The 16,850-nt window shown below is 38.2% G+C and overlaps 1 protein-coding gene across 3 annotated transcripts in view; it reads right to left on the bottom strand.

The window, feature by feature from the left end:
• SMIM14 (small integral membrane protein 14) overlaps positions 1-16,850 on the bottom strand; it is a 97,225-nt gene that overhangs the window by 3,638 nt on the left and 76,737 nt on the right. For all 3 annotated transcript variants that reach the window (XM_037829621.1, XM_037829620.1, XM_037829622.1), the window contains one exon: positions 1,004-1,146. In XM_037829621.1, coding sequence (XP_037685549.1) covers positions 1,004-1,146 — 143 coding nt within the window. The remainder of the gene's footprint in view (positions 1-1,003; positions 1,147-16,850) is intronic.

The raw sequence follows: 16,850 nt of genomic DNA on the forward strand, positions 1-16,850 counted from the left end.
GCAACTTACCTAGATGTTCTACTCCCGAAAAAAGAACAAAGCACTAACCAATTAACACTGACCATTTGCCTTCTCCTATATAAGAAATTAGTCTAACTGAGCTTCTTTCTATACCAACAACACAAGATTGGGGAAAAGAAGTGATTATTTTAAAAATTCCACATGGTGAAGGCTGTCAAGAGAATTAGTATTTAACAAGTAAATCCAACATGGCAATATTTTTAAAGAGATAACATAAAATTCAAATGGAAAAGAAAAAATATATATTCTGGTTATGAAAGGATTAAAAGGAGTCATTTAATGGTGGCTCCTTTAAAAATGGAACCCAAAACCCTGTGTGGTTGCTTTATAATATTTTTTATTTAGGAGGTTCTAAAAATGGCTAAAATCAGCCTCACAACATTTACCAACAAGAATGATTCCTACCTCTCCTTTTGCCAGCTCAGTTGATCTATAGAGATGCAGAACTGGAAGAAAGGGTGTGAGAGAAACAGAATGGGAAAAAAACAAGAGGAAAACAGGATTTAGCCAGACAGGCTCTGTGGCTCTATTGTATTTAAAATGGATAGGACAAGAAGGGAAAGAAAAGAGGGGGAAAAGATTTGAGATAGGACTTAATTAAGAGAGTTCAGTGGACTGGAAGCATGAGAGGCAAAGGAACAACTATGAGGTGGATAGCACTGGGGAGCAGAGAACTGGGATTTGAGATATATTGCTGTTGGGTTATGAACTGGATCTTTTTTTTTATATATTTCTCGTGTGAGTAAAGATTGGAATTCATTTCAAAATTATTTTTGAACTACCAGTCTGTGCTTCTATGTGTAACTCCATGAAGACTAAGACATTTGAGGCTATTAGATTTCCTAGGGACTACATAGGAAAAATTCCTTCATGAGTTAAATCTTTTGCTAATTTCGAGATTTCAGTCAAAAAAACCTCCTTCCTCTGCCCAGGCCACACCCCTCCTCCCATCCAAAAAGGATGTATAATCCACAACACTTACACTATGAGGACTCGTCGGCTTTCCAGGTAGGTTGGATCCTCTTAGATTAGGAGGTCTCAGTAAGAACAAGATCACTGCAATAACCATCCAGGCCATCAAGATCATAGTAATACTGATGCCATTGTCACCAGAAGGTCCTGGTACTACAAACAAAAATATATTTATAATAAAAACTGTAGCATGACTCTAATATTTCTCAGTAAACATAAAAACAAATTGTAAAGTTGAAACGTCCACTTCAAAAACTGTCATAATAATTTGAAGTAGTACATTTGTGAAGTATTACATCTTCAATTTCCCTTTCCTCCAGTGAGAAAACCTAAATGGTAAATGAAGTAGTCATAAACTAGAATAAGCCAAAATCCATTAAAAGAAAATTTTAATAGTGCAATAGTTTTTAAAATTTTGGGGTAACAGAATCTTTTGAGAGTCTAATAAAAATTATGGACTCTTTCCATCATAAGAGGTTCATGGATCCATAAAGCCATTGAGTGATTCATGTATTTACCGAGATTTACAAAATCTAAGTTAAGACCCCTTGAAATACAGTAAGACACTTTCCTTTAGAATAAAAATTCTGCACCTTAATTACAGAAGCAGCAGGAAAAAAATATAAGGACTTAAGGAAAAAAGAACATCTGGGTTACACAATATATAAATTAAAAGATGTCTTTAGTGATATTCTCAAAGTGATATTAATTTGGTCTTGTTTTTCAACAAGAAGTTAGAGCCAGATCTAGGGATTTTAAAAGTCTATGCATTTATCAAGAGAAAAAAATCAAGTGTGTGTGTGTGTACACGGTCTGCACACATGTGCATGTCAGGAGTTATCAGTTTTTCCCAAGCTTCTTGAAGCAGCCATGTCTTATTTAATTCTGAATAAGTGCCTGGCCCGTGATATAAGCTTACAGATGTCTAATAAATAAAATGCACACTTGGTATTAATTTTATCAGAAAACTCAACTGTCAGAAATGAAAATCACAGAACATAAGATTTCTAGAAAAGATAGTATTTCAAGACTGCAACTGTTTGAAAATGGGAAGTCTTATGCCCTCTATATATTTCCACAATAAAAATTAAAAAAAAAAAATGTAGAGGTCAAAAGGATAAAATATTTTTATCATGTATAAACCTCCAAATACTTCACAAAGATTATATGCCTAGCAGAAATGACAGAAATAGTTAATGCCTTACAAATGACAAACTTACAAGTATATGATGAAACAATGAATATACATGACTAAATTTCAATTACGATGAATTTTTTAAAGTATTTATTGTTTCAAAATTTAAATAAACTAAACTTTCATTCTTTTTACAAATTATAAATTTTGTAATTATCAGTATCTTTACAACCATCAATGGAAGAAAGTTTACCTAAAATATTTTTAAGTCACTTTAGGTAGCTATTCTTAAAATATATTTCTACTAAATGCATATCATTTACGCTATCTACTCTGAGAACACTGATATAATTTTTCAATTGGCTTTCCTTTAAAGAAAATATTCTACATGATATTTTATATTAGTAGAAACTCTTAAGTGTGTGGCTTGTGTTAATTACTGCCATAATTATAAAATTGACGATTATTCATACAAAAAGCAAAAATGTGAAATGTAATCAGAAACTTGAGATTAATAGACAAAAAAGAATTCCTAATGTTAATGAATAAACATTTCACTTTTAAAGAAGAAACATAGCATAGTAAAACTAAGTTTTCATTAAATACTAATGTTCATATATTCTTGAAACTTCTGAATAGGAAACATTTGGACAATTATGGACAAAACAAAGAAAAAATACAGGGAAAATTTGCTGTATCTGCCTTAAAAATAATAGTGTGACTATAGTTCAACAGAAAAAAGCAAACAAAAGACTACAACTATTTTGTTTTTGGTCTCCAAGCTTCAGGAAAAAATAGCAGAAAATCCAGATAAGATGTTGAAAATAGGTTGATGACTTACACTGAGGTCTATGGACCTGTGGCTCCCTCCCAAAAAAGGGAAGGGATGGGTGGCATTGCTAGGGCCAAAGGGCTAGTGACCAAAAGGAGACAAAGTCAAGAGCTGAGCCGGCCCAAGGGTAGGCTAGATAGGAATGAAGTCTCTGTTTCAACCCCTGTCATTTCCCCATTAATTGCTAAAGTAGTATTCCGGATCACCGAAATCGTATTACTTGTATCATCAATCAACAACATTCTATTTTTTCATATCCAATATCTATCCTTTCCCTCCTGTAATACTAAATGCTCCCACTTTGTAATTAAGAACAGTTTCTCCACTTGAACTTTGGATCCCATCACTCCTGCAGTCATACTACTCTATTCATTATCCTCTCTCCTGTTGTTCAATTTCCCCTTCTCCATTGGTGTCAATCCGTAAGCATTTCAACATCATCAAATTTCTCCCCTATTTGAAAAAACAAAAATCCCTTCCTTAATCCCATTCCCTCTCCAGCTATCACCCTATCTCTATTCTCATCATCAAAGCTAACATCTTGAGAGTTGTCCACATTTTCTATCTACATTTCACTACCTCCACTCACTCCTCAAACTGGTTTCTACTTCCACGATAATTCAAACAGCTCTTGAAAACGTCACCCGTGAAACTGACACTCCTCGGTAAAATGGGTAATTTTTAGTTCTTGTTTTCCATGACCATTCTCTCTTTTCTGAACTACTTTCTTCCTTTGTCATCTGTGACATTACCATTGCCTTGCTTTCTTTGAAAATTTTGGCCACTCCTTGCATGCTCATTTTCCTATTCCTGGCCTTTAAATTCTGGAATTCTTCATGGTCAATTTTAGGTTCCCTTCCTGGTCTATGTACTCTCATCCTCACCTGAGGCTTCAATACCATTCTGTATGTAGACCTCACCTAAATTCACATCTAGCCCAGACTCCTCTGTTTGACTACATCAATAGTTCTTTTCCCCTTTACATTAATAGTTCTTAAAATACGGTGCATATCAGAGTCATCTGGCAGCTCCTGAAAAGTGCAGATGCCTAAACCCCACCTCAGACTTAAAGAAATAATTGTAGGCCCTGAGGAAGATAGTGGAGTGAGATGCTCCAAGGCTGTCCTCCCACAGAAGATTTGAACAACCAGCAAGAAGTAGCAGAAACAAATCTCTCAAAGCTCTGGAAAATGAAAAGATTTCAGTAACAGGGTGAGCACATAATCAAGGGCAACTTAAAAATAGTAGCATTGAGTTGACAACAGCCCCAGTCAAGATGGTGGAGTGAGAGGCTTCAGGCCTCTGTCCCTCCATAGCAGCTTTGAACACCTGAGGACTTGGCAGAAATATCTTTCTCAAAGCTCTAGAAAACAGTTAAAGGGCTGCAGTAACAGTGTACACCCCAAATCAAGAGAAAAACTACTTAAAAGTGGTAGGATTCTGTGGAATCCTGGATGACCCCTCACCAGCTATGCCAGGACAGGCCCACACTCCCAGTGCAGATTCCCCATCCCAGTTCCAAAGGGAGCAGAATAATCCTCGTGCACATACTCATACTGGAAGCACATATGCCAGGCCTGATCTGTGTGATGGTGGCCTGAGGGACTCACCATCCCAGAACTTGTTCTGTGTGTAGAAGGTGGCATACAGAGGTCACCTACATAATACTGTGGGACAGCAGTCAAGTTCATGCTTCCTGGGACAAGGGATTGCTGGCTGTTCTACACATAGTGCAATGCCCGGCATCCGAGGAAACTGTTTCCTAGGGAAGACGGGACATTCTTATCTGTGTGGTGAACCTGGGAACCTGGGGAGGTGGGGTATGTTGGAGTTTTCCGTACGGGGTTAGTATTATTTTTAAAACTGCCCTGGAAGTATCAAACTTTTTTTCAAAAGAGAAAGGGTAAAGGGGAGTATCAAACTTTTTTTCAAAAGAGAAAGGGTAAAGGGGAGGGAAAGGGAGATGGGAAGGGGATGGGGAAGGGGAGAGAAGATAAAATTAGAAAATACAGATTTAAATAGGATTTTGATAAACAAACTTCTAACTAGTTTACCCAAAGTTAGTCAAGGAAGGATAACTGTGCCTTCTATACGCTATCACTTCCTATAGTACCCTTCTCTCTCAGAAATAAAATGTTGTATTAGCTGTAGAGGCCAGAAGTGTAAACCCAACATCAAATCTTATGTTCCTCAATTTGGAGAGTGAGTCCCTTATTTATTTATTTATGTATTTATTGGAGGGAGGGGGCACAAAATGTTTTATATTTTAGTATTTATGTGTACTTTTTAGTTACCATTAATTTATGGCAAATCCCTTAATTTTTTAAAGATTCTGGAGCTTCAGAGAGTCAAACTTCATTTTCCAAATGCACCAACTTATATTTGTGGACAAAGCAACCCTGACAAAATGTCCATCCCTTTTTAAAAGTTTCATTGTATAGTATGACTGTTCCCTGTAGCTGTCTCCTAGCTTGGTTTGCAGCCATTCCTTCCCGCATTTTGCAGCCAGAAGAGTCTGCCTAAAACATAGTCTATAAACACATCTTTCTGTTGGTCAACTTAATGACTCACTTTCTACTGCCTACTGCTTCAACTTTGAACTCCTTAGCCCGGCTTTTCCGTGTATGAGTTAGCCCCACTAATCTAATCTTAGCTCTTACCACTTATCAGAAAATGTATCTTCTGTTCTAGTCACACCCAACACACTCCTCCTTCTTTATCCAATGGTTCCCTGACCTGGCTTAGCATCACAGTAGCCTGTGACAAGATCCACAACACAGATTCTAAGGCCCTGCTTCAGACCACCTAAAACAGAAACTTAAGAGTGAGGTCAAAACCCAACAATATTTGTTAAAAGCTTTCCAAATAAATCTGATGCAACAGTTCAGTGCTATTTGAGTTGGCAGCATTTGCCAACTACTCAAACTCAGTCCTTTTTCTGGGATGTTCATTCTATTCCCCTATCTGAAATGCTCTGATACCACCACTTATTCACTATATCCTACTTCTCTCTCTCTTACATAAAAATCTTCTCCATCCTCCAGCCAACTCTTCGCTTCTCTGGGCTAGCGTAGCATTTCTAGCTTAAAGGAATGGTTTCCTGTCTCTAAGTAGGTCATTAACTTGTTAAGAACAGGGACCATTTGCATAGCTGTTCTACTCTACCACCTCTTAGCTGTTTCATCTCTATGCCTTATAGAGTAGTTTTGAGGATTAAAATGGTCATTACATGAAAAGCAGTCCCACAGTGTGAGGTACACAGTAAAGTATTCATACTAATTACATTAGCCATTGCCAGTATTAGGATCAATCAGAGGGCAGACAGATTTCTATTGTGAATAACTAAGTTGGATAAGATAGCGAAGAGGGAATGGAAAAGGGAAAAATACAAATGTCAACAAGAGGGAAAAAGCACAACACTTGGTGACTAAATTGAATTGGTGGTGGGAGGAGGAAGAAAAAGAAGTTAACGATCCCTCTAATAATGAAAATGTTCTAAAACTGATCATGGTGAATGCACAGCTATGTGACAATATTGGAAGCCACTGATTGTATACTACAGATGGCTTTACAGTGTGCGAATATATCTCAATAGAATTGCATTTAAAAAAAAGATGCCTCTAAAATTTCTGAAGGGTAATAGTATGCTGTAGAATTTCTCTACTTAAAAGGCTAAATGGATATAGTTTTCCTGACCTCCAAGGTTTGATAAGATCATTTCTCTATTATTCTCCAATAATTCAAGGCCCATCTTAGAATAAAGGATAATGGAGGAACTGATTTAAAGTTGAACAACTTGGTAGAGCCCATGAAATTAAAATCAGCTCTTGAATGTACATCACATATGCAAATTTATTTAAACAAAGAAATACTGAAAACAAACTTAAATGTCTACCAACAATGCCTGATTAATAAATTATAGTATGTCAGTACAATGCAATACTAGGAAGCTATACAAAATTTTGAGCAAAACTATATGAGGTATGCTTTTTTTTTGATTGAAAAAAAAGCAAGGTGAAGAACAGTACATAAAAAGAAAGGGGGGCAGATAATATATATTTATATTTGCTTCTACATGCATATCTGGAAAGATACATAGAAAGCTACTAATACTTAGGGATGGGAATTGGATAGGCAGGGGCACCTAAGTAGAAAACTTTTCACTGCATACTGTGATGGTTAAGTTCATGTGTCAACTTGGCCAAGTTACGGTGTCCAGTTGTTTGGTCAAGCAAGCACTAGCTTTATGGTTACTGTGAGGTGTTCTGTGGACTTAAATCATCAGTAAGTTGATTGCATCTATGGCTGATTGCATCTACAATTAACAGAGGAGACTGCCTCCAACAATGAGTCTCATCCAATCAGTGGAAGACTTTAAAAGAAGTGATGATTTCAGCAGTCAGAAGAGAGTTTCCATCTCTACTTCAACCAGTCAACTTTTCCTGGGGAATTCACCGGAAATCTTCATCAGAGTTCCTGGCTTGTGTCCTGCCCTATGGTATCTGGACTTGCCCATCCCCACAGTCATGTGAGACAATTCTTATAAAAATCTAGTAATATTTACATATATCTCCTGTCAGTTCTGTTTCCTGAGAGTATCCTAATACATATACTAACTTTATTTTTTAACCATATGTAAAAAATTAAATAAATATATTGAATTAAACAAACAATCACAAAAGTAGCCCTAAGAAATCTTGGGCCTGAAGACACTGGGGTATCCAAATTGATGCAGAGAACTTGAAATCTCTAGGAACAGGGATAAGAGGGGTCACTGTAGGCTTTCTCTTTACTCACAGTCCCTATGACAAGACTCTCTCATACATGAAGACAAAGAAAAGCAGAGTTGGCCTGGCCTTGGAAAGTATGCTACTCAAATTCTCTGTCACTGAAAAAAACTAATAAATACAAATATTACAAACAGCCATTTTAGAGTCAGTTTAGATAAATGAATGGACCTTTTAAAAGACCTCACCACTGTAGTTTTTATTGTGATAACTTTTTGACGCTTACAAACATTAAAGAATACCATCACATGGGAATACAAAATATGTTCCCTCACTAGGAGCTATCTAGGAATTATTTGCTTTACGAAGTTAAGCACTTTTCACTCTATGGTCTGGAAAGATGTCAAATCATAAAAATGTAAAAAAGACTCTGTGTACCAAAATATAATGTCCCTGTTTTACTTAAATCTTTGGTCATAAGCAAATGTGAGTACAGACAATGGTCAGGACATTCCAAATAAAGATTCCAAATTGATTATTCACAATGAAGCTACATATACTGGAAGAGTAGGGGGCTCTAAGAGCTGGCAGATTCTGAGAGATTATGTCTATAAACTTTTATAGGTGTCCATGGGAAAAATAAATACAGAACAGTAGTGAAAGTGGACACTGGACCAGTAGGCTTTAAAACTGTAATTTTTATCATATACAGTAATTATATTATCCTCAGTAGAGCTATACATTTTCAAACCAATTTATTCCAAAATTCACTTAGCCATAGAGCTGGTATCTGTACAACTCATTATCTACCAGGTAGTCTTTTCAGAAGAATGAGCAGACCTGTTCTATACTGCTTCAGAGTAAATATACCTATTGTGCCAGTTTGAAGCTGTCATGGGCCTCAGAAGAGCCATGATCTTTTAATCCAACCTTGTTAGGTGGGACCTTTTGATTAGGCTGTTTCCATGGAGATGTGACCAACCCAACTGTGGGTGGGAACTCTGATTATATTATTTCCATGGAGGTGTGAATCCACCCATTCAGGGTGGGTCTTGCTTAGCTTACTGGAGTCCTTTTAGAGTGCTCAGAGAAGCTGAGAGAGACATTTTTGGAGAGAGGCTAAGATATGTAATTCAAAGTTTGCCCCTGGGAGAAACTAAGAGCTGACACGGACCCAGATGCTTGGAGATGCAGACAGAAAGACGTTTGGAGACGCTGTGCTGGTTTGTATATATTTTGTCCCCTAGATTCTTTAATGCAATCTTGTGGGGGCAGACATATTAGTGTTGATTAGATTGGAACCTCTTGATTGAGTGTTTCCATGGAGATGTGACTCAATCAACTGTGGGCAAGAACTCTGATTGGATAATTTCCATGGAGGTGTTACTCCCCCCATTCAGGGTGAGTCTGAATTAAATCACTGGAGCCATGTAAAGAGTTTGCAGACAGAAGGAGCAGAGAGCAACTGAGAGTGATGTTTTGGAATAGCTGCAGCTAAGAGAGGACAAAACACCCCAAGAGCACATTTGGAGAATGCCATTTTGAAACGCAACCTGGGAGCAAGCGCATGCCAGCCACGTGTCCTCCCAGCTAACAGAGGTTTTCCGGACGCCAGTGGCCTTTCTCCAGTGAAGGTACCTATTGTTGATGCCTCACCTTGGACACTACTTTATGGCCTTAAGACTGTAAGTTTGTAACCACATAAACCCCCTTTATAAAAGCCAATCCATTTCTGGTATTTTGCATAACGGCAGCATAAGCAAACTGGAACAGAAGCTAAGCTAAGAGATGAAGCCCAGAGTTTGCCTCAGAGAAGTGAAGAGAGGACCCCCAGATGTTTAGAGAGAAATACCCGGGGAGAACAAGCAAAAATGCACAAGAGCTGAGAGGGAAATGCTAAAAGAGACAAAAGGCCAGAGACAGTTTGGAAAAAGCCATTTTGAAACCAGAACCCAGGAACAAAGGATCAGCTGACGCCAGCCACATGCCTTTCCAGCAGACAGAGGTGTTCCAAACGCCACTGGCCTTTCTTCAGTGAAGATATCCTCTTGTTGATGCCTTAGTTTGGACACTTTTATGGTCTTAGGACAGTAAATTTGTAACCTAATAAATCCCCTTTATAAAAGTGAATCCATTTCTGGTATTTTACATAAAGGCAGCTTTAGCAAACCAGAAAACCTATTACAAGTGATGGAGAAAGAGGATGACACTAAACCTTTTAATTGGGGAAATGTCATCATTTGGTCTGAATTTTAGGGAGATAACCATGGTGCCACTGTTAGAGAAATGAATTTGGAAGCTGGGGGACCAAGTAAGAGTTTAAAGTCATAGAGAAAACAACTGATAATGAGGACATAACTAAAGTATCACTGGTAGAAGCAGAGATGGAGGGAACAGTACAAAAGAGATATTAAAAATATGAAATCAAAAGAATTTGACGAATGAGGAGTCACAGGTGATCCCATGCTATTTTACTACTTTCAAATTGTGTTTTTTGAGGTGTCCTAGAGTTCATGCCAGTTTAGTGGGGGTTTGTTTGTTGATTTGTTTTTTAGGAAAAGACAGCCTAAATAAACAGCATCCTTTCTTTTGTTTTCAGTTCTACTGCACACACATACACACAAAAAAGTCTAAGTACCAACAAAGTCTCTTCCAACTTTACGATTCTATGGAACCCTAAGGGTATGTTTCATATTTACAACACTACAGAGACTTGTGTGGTTAAAGTTTACATATTGCTTATCATAAAAGATACTCCAAATTAATACCAATTCCCCTATTTGTTTCAATATTTACATTTTTAAAAAGCGGAAATTACTGATAGAATTTCTAAGCTTGTAATTAAGAATTTTAATTATAGGCTTCTGGTCATTACAAACAATGCTGCAATAAACTTTAATGTGAGAGTCTATTAGATAGGAGAAAAATGAACTATGTCTTTAAAGGAGGTTCTATGAAAGGCACAGAAGTGCTCTTCAAATGGCTGATTCCTACAATAATATAACAACAGAACTTAGTGACTACTAGATATAGGGAATGAAACAAGGAGATGTCAAACAGTAAAAGACAAGGTTTGAACCGAGAAATAAGGATTTAGGGAAACTACTGGTTTGGTGCTAAAGATATAGAAGATAACTGAAAAGACAACTCCCACCCCCACCCCCCAAAAAGGAAATCGCTGACCTCAATGAGTTTACAATGGGGACTAACATAAACAAGATAAGTAAATATATAGTTGATAGAGTTAGGTGCTAAAGGGAAAAAATAAAGCAAGGAAGTAGAATGGGGTGTGGGAAACAACTGAAATTTTGGACAGGGGTTCCAGGGAGGCCTCACTGAGAAGGTAACTTCAGAGTAAAAACGTGAAGGGAGTGAGGGAGTGAGCTGGGAGGCTATATCTGAAAGAGCATTTGGGTGGAAGGGGCAGCAAATGCTCCTGATTCAGCAGTAGGGTGGGGTATAAGGAGGAGAGTAGGTCAGAAAAGTAACAGGAGCCAGATCATATAGTCAGAGGTCATAAGAAGAACCTTAGCTTTTATTTTGCATGAAACAGGAAAATTGGAAAGTTTGGAACAACAGCAACAAAAGACAAGATGTAACTCTCATTTTGACAAGACCACTCTGGTTGTTGTGTTTTCGAGAAAGGGGGCAAACAGGAGAAACAGGAGACTGTTAGGAAGCTATTGTAATAATCAATATGAGATGATGATGGCTTAGAACAGGGATGAGATAGTGGGGGTGGTGAAAAGTGGCAGAATTTTGGATATATATTGGAAGTAGTGTTTGCTAATAGATTGATGCAGAGTGTGAGAGAAAGAGAAGCCATGGATGATTTCCAGAAGAGTGGAACTGCCATTGACTGGTATGGGAAAGGACAAGCAAATCTAGCAGAGAGAATCAGAAACTCAATTCTGAAGATGTTGAGTTTGAGGTGCCTGTGAGATATCCCAGTAGAGATGCCCAGAAGACAGTGATGAGAATACACACAAAAAGCCATGAGACCAGATGAGATCACCACAGGAATATCAAAATGGAAAAGGGCTAAGGACTGAGTCCTGGGATACTCTAGGTTCAGAGGTCAGGGGATTGTGAGGCATTAAACTAGGTGAATGAACCTTGAGGACAATATGTTGAGTGAAATAAGCCAGAAATGAAAAGACAAATACTGCAACACCTCACTAATATAGACTAAACATAATGTGCAAAATGAGAACTGAATTCGAGAGCACAGGTTGTCAGGGGAAGACTTACTGTAAAAGTATCTAGATTATAACCTTTTACAGCGGTCACATCTATTCCTGAGTTGTTATGGTTATTTCTAAATTCTGAGATGCTGAGCTCCTTGTGTATAACCTGGTCATTCACTGGAAATTTGGGTATCTGTGTGACCCAAATTAAAGTTCAGCAGCTCTGTAAGTCAGTATTATTCTATACAGCAACTGTTAACAAAGCTGAAAAAGAGATGAGACTTCAATTACAGATGATACGAATGAAACAGACTTGGTTAGGACTAAGGTAAATTAAAAGACAGGGTAAAGGATGATTTTTATTGTATTTTGAAACTCCAACTTCTGTGTGAAATTTGTGTATTTGTGTGACACCTGTGACTCAGAGCTAGAGTTACGCAGATAAGAAAGTCAGCATTACCCCATATACCAAACTGTTAAAAAAGCTGAAAAAGAGAGCAGACTTCAATTAGAGATATGAATGAAGCTGATCTGGTTAAGACTAAGGCAAATCAGACTAAAGGGTAAAGGATGACATTGACTGTGTTTTAAAACTTCAACTTCTATGTGAGATCAAAGGAAGAGATATTTATTTGGTGCGAAATTTATGTCTTCTGTAGCACACTATCTATTTAACCTGTATGGTCAGTTTATTTGAACACCATAATTACATGGAACCTTGAATAGGGAATGAAATCCTGTTGGTTTGCACAGGTTAGTGTGATGCCCCAATACATCCCAGAATAATCTGGGCAGAGAATAAAAAAGTATTTGCAAACCTCCTTGAGGGAATGGGGAAAAATATGGAAATACTCAACTTCCCCAGCTGGGGAACTCCGGATACTCTCTTAAGCACTGGGGACTACTGAATTTAATAGGCCAAGCCCTCAATCTTGGGGCTTGCTCTTATGCAACTTACTTCTGCAACAGAGCAGCTAAGCCTACTTATAATTATGCCTAAGAGTCACCCCCAGAGACCCTCTTTTGTTGTTGAGATGTGGCCTCTCTCTCTAAGTCCCCTCTGCCCTCCCTCCTACGTGGACATGACTCCTGGGGATGAGCCTGGCTTGGCATCATGGGATTGAGAAAGCCTTCTTGGACCAAAATGGGGAAGAGAAATGAACAAAATAAAGCGTCAGTGGCTGAGAGATTTCAAATAGAGTCGAGAAGTCATTCTGGAGGCTATTCTTATGCATTATATAGATACCCCTTTTTAGTTTTTAATATATTAGAGTAGCTAGAAAGAAATACCTGGAAATGAGGAACTGTAATCCAGTAGCCTTGATTCTTGAAGATGACTGTATAACTATATAGCTTTTACGGTGTGAATGTAATTGTGAAAACCTTGTGACTGACACTCCATTTATCCAGTGTATGGACAGATGAGTAAGAAAATAAAGACAAAAATAAATAAACAATGGGAGGGGGAATAAGGGGCATGGGATGTTTGGGGTGTTGTTTTTTATTTTTATTCTAATTTTTTTTTTTTGGAGTAATAAAAATGGTGATGAATGCACAACTATATGATGATACCGTGAACCACTGATTGTACACTTTGGAATATTATCTGGTATGTGAACATATCTCAATAAAATTGTATTAAAAAAAAGAAGAAGTCAAGGAGACAGACAGGCAGCATCAGAAAGATCAAATGCAGTTGGAAAGCTGGGACTGGGGCAGAAAGAGGAAAAAGGGATAGACAGAGATTTGAAAAATACTGAATTAGGATTAAGTTATTAGTTAAAGGTTAAGAATAGAAAAATTCTCAAGATTGTGATTTATCAGGAAGAAACAGGTTGCAAGTTGCATGCTAAGCATTAGAAATGTCAAGGGAAGAGTTTCAGCTAGAGAAATAATCAACATAAAAATGTCAGAGAACTACCAAGAAGAATAAGAAAAATCACCTTAACAATCACCTAAACAAAACAACATTAACAATTTTAAATATATCTGGCAGCTTGTTTTATGACTAAAGGAATAAATGACATTTCACATCACTTCACATATAATAATTAAGTATGGTTCTAAAACAATGAAATGTACAAAATAGAGCTGTAATCATCATATAAGAAAGATAGAGTGGGGTGGGGCAAGATGGCGGATTGGTGAGGTGTATGTTTTAGTTACTCCTCCAGGAAAGTAGGCAGAAAGCCAGAATTGCGTGGACTGGACACCGCAGAGTAATTTGACTTTGGGCATACTTCATATAACACTCATGAACACATTGAACTAATGAGATCAGCGAAATCTGTAAGTTTTTGCGGCCAGGGGACCCGCGCCCCTCCCTGCCAGGCACAGTCCCATGGGAGGAGGGGCCGTCAGTGCTGGGAATGAGGAGGGAGAACTGCAGTGGCGGCTCTTATCGGACACTCATTCTACTGATCCAAACTCCAATCATACACAGACTGAGACCGGACACCAGAGAATCTGAGAGTAGCCAGCCCAGCAGAGAGGAGATAGGGATAGCAAGAAACAGCAAGAAAAGCCCAAAAAGAAAAGCGGAGGCTTTTGGAGTTCTGGTGAACATACAAAGGGGAAGGGCAGAGCTCAGGCCCTGAGGCTAATATGCAAATTCCGAAGAAAAAAAGATCTCTCTGCCCCCTGGACTTTTCCTTAATGGCCCTAATCACTTTGTCTCTTAGCATTTCAATAATCCATTAGATCTGCAAGGAGGGCCCCTTTTTTTTTTTAAATCTTTTTTGTTTTTATTCCTTTTTCTAAAACAATTACTCTAAGAAGCCCAATACAGAAAGCCTCAAAGACTTGCAATTTGGGCAGGTCAAGACAAAAGCAGAACTAAGAGAACTCTGAGACAAAAGGCAATAATCCAGTGGCTGAGAAAATTCACTAAACACCGCAACTTCCCAAGAAAAGGGGGGCATCCGCTCAGCAGACCGGGAGCCTCCTTACACAACCCTGCAGCCCAGAACCGCCCTGGGGGGACGGCACTCACCTGTGACATAGCACAGTCATCCCTCAACAGAGGACCAGGGGGTGCACGGCCTGGAAGAGGGACCCACTCTCAAGTCTCAGGGGCCATACCAAGGACTTGTGGGTCAGTGGCAGAGACGAATTGGCAGGACTGAACTGAAAGATTAGACTATTGCAGCAGCTTTAAAACCCCAGGAACACCAGGGAGATTTGATTGTTAGAGCTGCCCCCCCTCCCTGACTGCCCAGACACATGCCCCATGTACAGGGCAGGCAATACCAACTACACATGCAAGCTTGGTACATCAATTGGACCCCACAAGACTCACACCCCCACTCACCACAAATGCAAAGCAGGGCAGAACTGGCTTGAGGGGAACAGGTGGCTCATGGATGCCACCTGCTGGTTAGTTAGAGAAAGTGTACACCACGAAGCTGTAGATCAGACAAATTAGAGATAAGGATTTCAATTGGTCTACAAATCCTAAAAAAACCCTATCAAGTTAAGCAAATGCCAAGAGGCCGAAAACAACAGAAAATTTTAAAGCATATGAAAAAACCAGACGATATGGATAACCCAAGCCCAAGCACCCAAATCAAAAGATCAGAGGAGACACAGTACCTAGAGCAACTAATCAAAAAACTAAAGATGAACGACAAGACCATGGCACGGGATATAAAGGACATGAAGAAGAGCATGGCACAGGATATAAAGGACATGAAGAAGACCCTAGAAGAGCATAAAGAAGAAATTGCAAGACTAAATAAAAAAATAGATGATCTTATGGAAATTAAAGAAACTGTTGACTAAATTAAAAAGGTTCTGGACACTCATAGTACAAGACTAGAGGAAGCTGAACAACGAATCAGTGACCTGGAAGATGACAGAATGGAAAATGAAAGCACAAAAGAAAAAATGGGGAAAAAAATTTGAAAAAATCGAAATGGACCTCAGGGATATGATAGATTATATAAAACGCCCAAATATACGACTCATTGGTGTTCCAGAAGGGGAAGAATAGGGTAAAGGTCTAGGAAGAGTATTCAAAGAAATTGTTGGGGAAAACTTCCCAAATCTTCTAAACGCCATAAATACACAAATCATAAATGCCCAGCAAACTCCAAATAGAATAAATCCAAATAAACCCACTCCGAGACATATTCTGATCACACTGTCAAATATGGAAGAGAAGGAGCAAGTTCTGAAAGCAGCAAGAGAAAAGCAATTCACCACATACAAAGGAAACAGCATAAAACTAAGTAGTAAGTACTCAGCAGCCACCATGGAGGCGAGAAGGCAGTGGCATGATATATTTAAAATTCTGAGTGAGAAAAGTTTCCAACCAAGAATACTTTATTCAGCAAAGCTCTCCTTCAAATTTGAGGGAGAGCTTAAATTTTTCACAGACAAACAAATGCTGAGAGAATTTGCTAACGAGACCTGCCCTACTTCAGATACTAAAGGGAGCCCTACAGACAGAGAAACAAAGAAAGGAGAGAGACACATGGAGAAAGGTTCAGTACTAAAGAGATTCAGTATGGGTACATTAAAGGATATTAATAGAGAGAGGGAAAAATATATATGACAAACATAAACCAAAGGATAAGATGGCTGATTCAAGAAATGCCTTCACGGTTATAACGTTGACTGTAAATGTATTAAATTCACCAATTAAAAGATATAGATTCGCAGAATGGATCAAAAAAAATGAACCATCAATATGTTGCATACAAGAGACTCATCTTAGACACAGGGACGCAAAGAAATTGAAAGCGAAAGGATGGAAAAAAATATTTCATGCAAGCTACAGCCAAAAGAAAGCAGGTGTAGCAATATTAATCTCAGATAAAATAGACTTTAAATGTAGGGAGGTTTTGAGAGACAAAAAAGGACACTACATACTAATAAAAGGGGCAATTCAACAAGAAGAAATAACAATCATAAATGTCTATGCACCCAATCAAGGTGCCACAAAATACATGAGAGAAACACTGGCAAAACTAAAG

This window comes from Choloepus didactylus, chromosome 3 (genome assembly GCF_015220235.1).
Source record: "Choloepus didactylus isolate mChoDid1 chromosome 3, mChoDid1.pri, whole genome shotgun sequence".
Taxonomy (NCBI): domain Eukaryota; kingdom Metazoa; phylum Chordata; class Mammalia; order Pilosa; family Megalonychidae; genus Choloepus; species Choloepus didactylus.